Source organism: Brassica napus, chromosome C5 (genome assembly GCF_020379485.1).
Source record: "Brassica napus cultivar Da-Ae chromosome C5, Da-Ae, whole genome shotgun sequence".
NCBI lineage: Eukaryota > Viridiplantae > Streptophyta > Magnoliopsida > Brassicales > Brassicaceae > Brassica > Brassica napus.
In genome coordinates, this window is record NC_063448.1 from 12,225,670 (window position 1) to 12,234,801 (window position 9,132).

At 33.9% G+C, this 9,132-nt stretch overlaps 1 protein-coding gene across 3 annotated transcripts; it reads left to right on the plus strand.

The window, feature by feature from the left end:
- The first annotated feature begins 1,545 nt into the window (after positions 1-1,545).
- LOC125586899 (two-component response regulator ARR8-like) lies at positions 1,546-5,746 on the plus strand. 3 transcript variants are annotated; one of them, XM_048756747.1, is made up of 9 exons: positions 1,546-2,256; positions 2,343-2,532; positions 2,631-3,018; positions 3,131-3,237; positions 3,643-3,807; positions 3,900-3,994; positions 4,072-4,149; positions 4,409-4,479; positions 4,640-5,746. In XM_048756747.1, exons 5-9 carry the CDS (start codon positions 3,705-3,707, stop codon positions 4,944-4,946), a joined length of 654 nt encoding a protein of 217 aa, XP_048612704.1. In that variant the 5' UTR covers positions 1,546-2,256; positions 2,343-2,532; positions 2,631-3,018; positions 3,131-3,237; positions 3,643-3,704; the 3' UTR covers positions 4,947-5,746. The 3 variants fall into 3 exon arrangements, with proteins under 3 accessions (XP_048612704.1, XP_048612705.1, XP_048612703.1); XM_048756748.1 differs by having other exon boundaries at positions 3,650-3,807; XM_048756746.1 differs by having other exon boundaries at positions 2,346-2,532; positions 3,131-3,807.
- Positions 5,747-9,132: the final 3,386 nt, after the last annotated feature.

Sequence of the window (9,132 nt, forward strand, 5' to 3'; positions counted from 1 at the left end):
AACTCTTGTATTTTACCTTGGAATGAATATCAAACCATTGCCGGAATAAAACAATAAGATACGCAATATGACACGTCACATCGAGTTGCATGAATCAAAAAAGCCTACGACACAGAACGCAAGATACAAATAAGGACGATGAATCTTTTAATCTGTGGTCCGGCGCTTTTTTTTTTACTAATCACTATTTCAGTCAGGATTATCTCAAATTATTTTGAAATTCTATATAAATTTTAAATATAAACAAATTTTAATGCATAAATAAACACATTAACAAATAACTTGATTAAACAAATTTAATGATCAAATAAACACATTAACAAATCAAATTTAATTTAATTAAACAATTAGACAACTAGATTTTAGTTTAAAACTAATTTAAGCACTAAGAAAACAGATAGACCCATGTAATCGTTTCTTTGAATTATTGATTTATTATAATCAGTTTCTCATCAAATCTTTAATAACTAAGATAATTAAAAAAAGGAAAGAAAGTGAGAAACTCTTACCATAACATTTCTAATGAATAACTTTCAAAAACATATTACACTTTATCGTTTTAATTGGTTCAACTTTTTATTTAAAATGTAATATTTAATTTAAGATATATATAACCATTTTCTATGCTAGATACTCTATCTTGATTGGTAGAGTTGATGACAAGGTAGTAATATTATGTATAGAATTAGTATTCTCTCTTCATGTAATTAATAATTTGATTGGTAGAGCAGCTGATGATTTATATATAAAATTATCATATAAAATTAGTATATGATATATAATTTGTTTATTTTTGAATAATATATATAGATTATATTTTTAATATATATATATACATATATATTAATTTTTATTTTTAGTCGACAATAATTAATTATATTTAATATATATATATATATATATATATGTGTGTGTGTGAAATATTTGTATTTTAAAATATAAATTTTGAAAATACAAATTTATTTTTGGATATAAATATAATTTGTGATATTATAAGATAATATAAATTAAATTTTTTGAATTTTTTTTTTAAAATTCATATATTCTAAATGCAAATGTTTTACCAAAAAAATCATATAAAAACATTAGTAAAGACCATTTGGAGAGCACATCTAAATGCTATTAAAAATGATTGTCTAAATATTGTTGATTAATTTTATGTTTATAAAGATCATAATAATTATGCTAATGATCTCCCACAAGTTGATGCTCTAAGAAATGAACGGCTTCTTAAATTAACAAGTTACAAAATAGAGTACTTAGTCTTGGAGTTTTTTTTTTTTTTGAAACTTAGTTGTGGAGTTATAATTATTAAAATTTTAAAGTGTATGCATATGCATAAACCTCCAACAGAACTTTTTTTTTTAGTTTTGCCGGCCCTTTTTTTTTGTGTTCAACATCATATATTAATAATTAAAATGAGAAAACAATGGGCTAATCAGGCCCTAGAGTTTACACCCAAATGAGAAGCAAGTTGGGCTTTCGCTAGCTGGTCCGCAGGCCCATTGGCCGTACGGGGAATGGAAACAACGAAGCAAAAAAAAAAAGGTGAAGAGATTGAAAAGATAAGGGAGTCGATGTCTGATAGCAGTCCGTAGAGTTCCATCGTCGATGATCTCCTGTTGATTGCTTGGGCAATCACTTGAGAATCTGTTCTGAGACAGATGTGGGAGTAATTGAGAGAAGCTGCGTGGAGTAGGGCATCTCGGATTGCGATGGCTTCAGCCATGCATGGGGGAGGCGACATGATCTTGTGCTGATGAAGATCTAGCAATCTCCAGGCCTGATTGATCAGAGAAGATCCAGGCGAGACCAGCCGAGTTGGAGTCCGATTTCCAAGCCGCATCCGTGTTGCAGAAGATTGTAGCTGTCGGAATAATCGGCGGTGGCGTCGGAGGTAACTGTTTGAGGGCAGCAGAGGGGAGAGATGATTGGGCTGATTCCCATTCTCTCATGGTGCAGATCGATTGTACCACAACGTCATGTGGAGTAGTGGATCTGGAATCAAAGATGAGTTTGTTCCTCGTGGTCCAGAGATGCCAAGAGATCCAAGGGAAGACATTACTCACGATCCCATATGGAGGTAGGTTCTTCTGAAGGTACGAGCTTTGGAGTGCAGCGGCAAAAGTTGTAGTTTGGGGGAAATAGTTGTGTGAAGAACATGGGGCTAGTTCCCAAACTTGTCTCGCGAAGCTACACTGGAAGAACAGATGCTCCTGCGTCTCCACGGCTCCACATCGGGAGCAGAGGGTATTGGTGAGCATTCCTCTCTTTTGTAGATTCTCTCCCGTAGATATCGCATTATGTAAGACTTTCCATAAGAAGATCTTTATTTTTGGCAGTAGAGGAGGGTTCCAGAGATTCTTCTTCCAGTCCCAGTTTATAAGACGTGGGTTTGTAAGAGCTCGGGGCTTGGAGGTGATCAAGGCGTTATACTCCGACTTCGCTGAATATACTCTACTCCTATTGAGTGGCCAGACGTAGGCATCTTGAGAGGTCAAGATACTCGGTCGGAGCGACATGATATGCAATGTGAGTTCAGGCATTAGGTTTTCTATGCGGGCTCGATTCCATTCTTTAGTTTCTCTTGTTAGAATATCTGAGACCATAAGATCCATGTCTTGTTGTAGGACGGGGACCTGGAATCTCAGCTCTGCGTTTGGTTTGATCCAGGAGTCCAGCCAGAGGCTTGTTGTCTCTCCATTGCCTATAGCTTTACCTAGGTGCTGTATGAGGAGGTCTCGGCCATGGAGGATGCCTCTCCAACCGTGTGAGATGGCTGATGAAGTTGTGATCTTCAGAAAGGATGTCTTGTGACAGTATTTGCCCAAGATGATTTGGGAAAAGAGGCAGGTGGGCGCAGTGAGTAGTCTCCAAGCTATTTTCGCCAGAAGAGCTTGATTAAAGGCTTGTATGTCACGGAAGCCTAGCCCCCCTTCACTCTTAGGCATCGTAAGCTTGTCCCAGGAGACCCAACAAATTTTTCTCTCACCAGCCTTCGCGTCCCACCAGAATCTGGTAAGTTCCGATTGTATTCTCTTACAAAGGCTTACTGGGAGTAGGAAGCATGTCATAGGATAGGTAGGAACGGCTGAGAGAACTGATTGTAGCATTGTTGCTTTCCCTGCAGTGGAGAGGAATTGTGTAGACCATCCAATGGAGCGTTAGTGCATGTTCTCTATAATAGATGAAAATAAGTCTTTTTTTCTTCCTGTCAAAGTGTTCCGGAAGCCCCAGGTATTTCCCAACTCCTCCCTCTTGTTTCTGCCAGCCCTTTAAAACAACTATCTGTGGGCGTTAAAACTGCATGTGGTTATATGATAGTCTTTTATTTAAACCTCCAACAGAACTTTTTTTTTTAGTTCTCCCTATATTATTTAAATCTCTCATCTTCTTATCTTATTCCCACAAAAAGTCTTTGGTGGAGAAAACAAATCCATTAAAATCTTCATATAGATTTCTTTTATTATTTTATCCATTAGTACCAAAGTCCCTCTCTCTTTCTCGTTGTCTTCTTAGCAATAGAATTATACTTTAATTCCTCAAAACTTAATTAGTCCGTAACTCAAAGCTAGATGCAGTTTTAATTTTATTTTCCTTTTCGAATATAACCCCCTTTTTTACTTCCCCTCCATTTGCAAGCTCATAGACAACTCTCACTATAGAGAATTAATCTTATAAGAAAAGGAACACAAAACAAACCAATGGGTGTGGTAACAGAGTCACAGTTCCATGTTTTGGCGGTTGATGATAGTTTCTTTGATCGGAAAATGATAGAGAGATTGCTGCAAAAGTCTTCCTGTCAAGGTAAACAGAACAAAAAGAAGCTAAAATTTTTCATATAAAGAAGAGAGAGCGAGAAGATTCTAAAAAGCTTTATGTTGTTCGTATGTTTGCAGTAACTACAGTTGATTCAGGCTCTAAAGCTCTCGAGTTTCTTGGTTTGAGAGAAAGCAATCAGAGTGACGACCCAAATGCTACCTCTACATCACCTGTAACTCATCAGATTCAACTGAGTTTATTTCGCGTTTAGGTTTCGTTTTATTGAAGTTTGTTTGTGACTTTGTGCAGGAAGTTGAAATAAATCTTATAATTACAGATTACTGTATGCCTGGCATGACTGGTTATGATTTGCTGAAGAGAGTTAAGGTACTACTTCTTGTTCTTGTTTTTTTTTTCTTGGACTCAATTGGGTTGCTGTCTTTTCCATCTCTGGAAAATTCGTTTTCCAGAAAAAGAAATAAAGATGTTCTCTTTACTAGTATTAATTTAGAATGTCAATGGTGAAAATATCTTTGGAATATTATTCCCACTCTCTTAAACTTTAGTTATTTATATGATATATATTGTATAATAAGAGAACAATAATGATTTTCTGAGAGACATCTACTGTATATGCTTTGTGTAGGAATCAGCTGCATTTAGAAGCATTCCCGTTGTAATAATGTCATCTGAGAACATTCCTGCTAGAATCTCCAGGTAAGCCTCTGTTTCTTTGACTCTTCTTGATTTGTGAAATTGGGTTAGTATAATTACTTGAACAACAAGTCTTTAAATTTTTGACCTAGAGGAACAACAATGTAGATTTCTTGCAATGTATCTGGTATTTTGGTACTGATATAATGTCAATGGACAACAGATGTCTGGAAGAAGGAGCTGAGGAGTTTTTCTTGAAACCAGTAAAGTTAGCTGATCTCACCAAGTTGAAACTTCATATGATGAAAACCAAGTTGAAGAAAGAAAGTGAAAAACCAGCAGAAGAAGTGAAACCGGAGATAGAAGAAGAAGAAGAATCGCCAGTGATTGAAATCTTGACTCTCCATCAAGAACTTGAATCCGAACAACAAGAACCAATGTTGATTAATAATAAGAGAAAAGCAATGGAAGAAGTGATATCTACTGGTCGATCACGTCCTAAATACAATGATATCACAACATCAGTCTGACTGGGTGTGATCTGATAAGTTTTTTCTCAAAACTTTGCCCAAATGGCTCAAGAGAGATCTGATGTGGACAGTGGGTTGGATCCAAAAAAAATGGTCCAAAATAGATGTGTTATTAATATTACTTGATTACCTTTAATGAAACATGCAATGTTAGTGAAGAAATGGCCGACTAAGGTAAAAAGTACAATAGAATCCTGATTTAATAGTATAGATTTATTGATCGAACACTGACGTGTCACCTAACACTCTTCTAGCTGGCCAGAAAGAGACGGGGTGAAAGGTATGGCGATGTATTATTGGTCTGAAGATCCCCGCATGTGTCACGTGTGGAATATACATTCATATTTCTCTCCTCCCTTCACTCTTCATCCAAACAGATCGAACTCGCGAAACTAAAGGTAGAAATGGCTATGCCTTTGGAAATGGCAATGTATCTGACGAAGACCGTGTGGTTTGCTCTGAGCGGTTGGATTTTCACGTGTTTGTGTATCGCTGACGAAATTGCTGGTTCTCTTAGAAACCGAGAATCGTCCCTCTCCATGTCGGATGATTGACTCAAGATTCAAGATTCTTCATGCTTTCCATGAACTATCACCATTTCCTCCTCAGAGATTTGTTTCTTTTTTTTTAATGGCGATGAGTCTATAAACCCTATAATTGAAGGGTTTGTGTTTATAAAGGAGGGAGATATATAAGGTCATTGTTTGCTCCATGTAAAGTGGTGTTTGATATATATATATATATATAATACTTCTCAATTTGTCTGTGTTCTGTTGATTTGAGAGAATTATGTTGGTCTTTTGGTAAATTTTGATACTCTCTTTTCTAAGCTCTGTTTCCAACTGAGTTTTACTTAGTACGTAATTCTGTGATTAATGATATGCGAATTTCGACCCTACTTTTTGGTTACATTCCAGTGAGACTAAGATGATTTTGGACCTTTGGTAGAGAATGATTCAGATCCTCATTACAAGACCAGATCAACTTGCAGATTATTCGCTGGTGAGTGACGGTACCCATAGGCCATAGCTTTACCTTTTAAAGTGATAAGATCATAGACATCGCGGTTGTAATGATTCAATTGGTTCCAGTGTGTAACGAAGATGATTAAGTGAATATAGCAACCATTTTTTGTACAAGTCAGTAGTTAAAACTTTGAAATATTATTTACAAATTTAGCGCGTTATTTACGGAACTTAACAAAAAAAAAAATCTCTTCTTTACGGATAAGTTATTAAGCTTTACAAAAACAGAGTATTAAGTGCTCTAAACTAAAGGGATACAAAGTCTCTCTCCTCTCTGTTCTCTCTCTTTTCATCTTTCACAGAGATGAGATCGAGACGAAGCTATCACCGGTGTTGACCGGCTTCTGACTCCTGCGTTGTCGGGCTCTTGTCTCTGGGAAGCTGTGTTTCCTTTTGAAGGCTTTGCCGGCTTCGCCGGCTTTTGTCTCCGGGAGACGATGGCTTCTCCAGCATCGATCTCGCCAGCTATCTTCCGGGTTGATCCCGATTCCGTCTAGATCTGCATCTCCGGTCTTCATTTGTTCACTGCCTCTCGATCGTTTCTCTGATGGTTCTTTCCCCAATTGTTTTTGGGATGTTGCATCTTCAAGCTTATTGGTATCTATAAAGATGTCCGTTTGAGTTTTCAAGATAGTCAGAGGGTTTCGATCGATTATAAACGGTTGTTGTATCTTCTTTGTTTCGCAGATATGCCAGACTGTCTCCTCGGTTTGAGCTTCGTGTAAGTCGTTCTGGTTGAACGGTTTCCGTTGTTTCGACTTCGCCGTCGGCGGAGATCCGACGCGACCTTCTATGGTTCCGGTGGAAGCAGATGGTGCGCGTTCTGACGCGTGTTCATTGATCGCTGGGCGATCGGACACGTGGTGAGCGGCGTGTCTCTTCTTCTTCAACGGGTACTCCTTGTTTGGGCTTTGGCCCATAGTGTTGTTTGTTGTTATGTGGCCCATGTGTTGGGCCTTTTACTTTGGCAATTTTTTTTTGCCCTTTTGTTTGTAAACTTGTTGGGTTTTTGTCTATGTTGGGTTTAAACCCATTTAATAAAAAAAAAAAAAAACAGAGTATTAAGAGCATGATTATCCGGGGTTCTTAGTGGGTTTCTTAGTGTGTGGGCCCCCACAAAACCCTTAAGGATCGGTTACAAAAACTACTAATTAAGAACCGATCTTAGTAAGTTTCTTACACTGTTTGCGGGCCCCACTGACACGTTGCGGCCCGCGATTGGGTTGCTTCTTAATTTTTTTTTTTTTTTTTTTTTTTTAAAAACTAAGAAACCGTTGGTGGGTTTCTTAGGGATAATCATGGCCTAAGTTTCCTCTTGCGCCCATCTTGCTTTTTCTTTATATTTGTTTTTTGGCTTATTATTCTTTTATACTTTTATAAAAACAGAGTATTAAGTATTTGTTATCATTTTATTATTATTTTTTTTTATAAAAGACAAAAGGCAAAGTAGCAATGCGTGTGCCTTGTGCAATAGCGTTTCGTGTTTATTTTCATATAACATAAAGTATCAGCGCAGAGCTCCATTATTCTAGACAATTGTAATCATAATTCCAACTTTTACGTCGTATGTTCTAATAATTTTAATACTGGTTATACTTATACTTATACACACACATGTATATGTGACTTCTAATAGTAAATTGTTATTTAAGTCTAGAATCTACACCAAATCAACTAGAAGTTAGTTGATTATTGACTTTTAATGGATAACTAAATTATTTTCTTGTTTACATTTCAAAATTTCTGTTCTGGATTGGAGACTAAAAAATGTTAATTTAAATCTTAGTTACAAAAAGATTGTTAAACTAATCTTCTTTCCATAGTCAGTGTTTTACTTGTTGATATCCTCTATATATTATTTGTGAAACATTACAACTTATTTTTGTAGCCACGTGTCATCACTATGATGATTCTTAGAATTATTAGAGAAATATGTTGGTCCATCAAATTATATAATAAGTTTTTATTAAACTAATCATAAATTCATTATTAATGTCATTTATTATTTCCTTAAATAAAGATTACGGAATTGCCTAATGTGGCTAAAATATATATGACAATTAATGATTTTGAATAATAAAGATCTGATAAAAAAATAATGTATCTTCTATCAAATTTGTTTAATTTTAAACTATTAAAATAATTTTAAAAAATCACAATAACCATATTATAAAAATTTAGATTTTTCTTTATATGTTATATTTTGAATTTTAAAAAACGACTATAAATTACTAAAACTGTTAAAAGTCTCACATTCAAATTTTGCGATTCATGGTTTAAAATTTTTTATGACAAAATACAAATGATTACAAAATCATATAAATAAAAGTTTAATTTAATTAATCATTAAGATTTTAAATATATATATGTATATATATCATTCTAAATTAAACTATAAACCATATTGAATAAATAAATATTTTAATTTCAAAATTTACGTTGAATAAACTTTTTTTGATAAAATTTTTGAACTAACATTGATAAATTTTTTTAAAATTATAAATTACTAAAATTATTAATCGCACAATGAAAATTTTGTTATCAGTAATTTAAAGTTTTTGCTATTAAAGATACACATGATCAAAAAAATATATGAGTAGAAAGCATCATTTAATAGACATTAATATTAAAAATATACTATGTATGTTAATATCATTTAAATTTAATTACATATCCTATCAATTTTTTTTAAAAAATTGTTTGGATTAATAAAATTGATTTATATGTTCGCACCAATTTAATTATATATGTAATAGTTACTGACTTTTAATTATTCAATATATATTTATTATTTTATAATATGTAAGAACATATAATACATAAAATAATTTATATATATAATATTTATTCCGCGCAAGGCGCGGGTCTTAATCTAGTCGAATATTATTCTGCGACATTTTCGCTAAGCTCGATCCAAATTAGAAGTAACTAGCAGAATATAAAGTTACTTAAACAGGTTTTTGCATATCATAATCTTTTCGATTATAGAATAAAACATGTTAAATCAGTATTCTTTCCATTTTACATTCTAAATTTTGAATATTATTTTGCTACATTTCCATCAAACCTTTACTTATTTTTGTATATTTTGTCAAAAAAAAAACTCATTTTTTCTAAGTTTTTGCTAATTTATTTTATAATTTCTTATATACTCAAATAGA

Excerpts from the sequence above, each read along its gene's own strand:
- LOC125586899 (XM_048756747.1), top strand. The coding sequence starts at position 3,705 with ATGGGTGTGGTAACAGAGTCACAGTTCCATGTTTTGGCGGTTGATGAT. Across the intron at positions 3,808-3,899 it reads GCAAAAGTCTTCCTGTCAAG|TAACTACAGTTGATTCAGGC; the intron begins GTAAACAGAACA and ends GTATGTTTGCAG. Across the intron at positions 3,995-4,071 it reads ATGCTACCTCTACATCACCT|GAAGTTGAAATAAATCTTAT; the intron begins GTAACTCATCAG and ends GACTTTGTGCAG.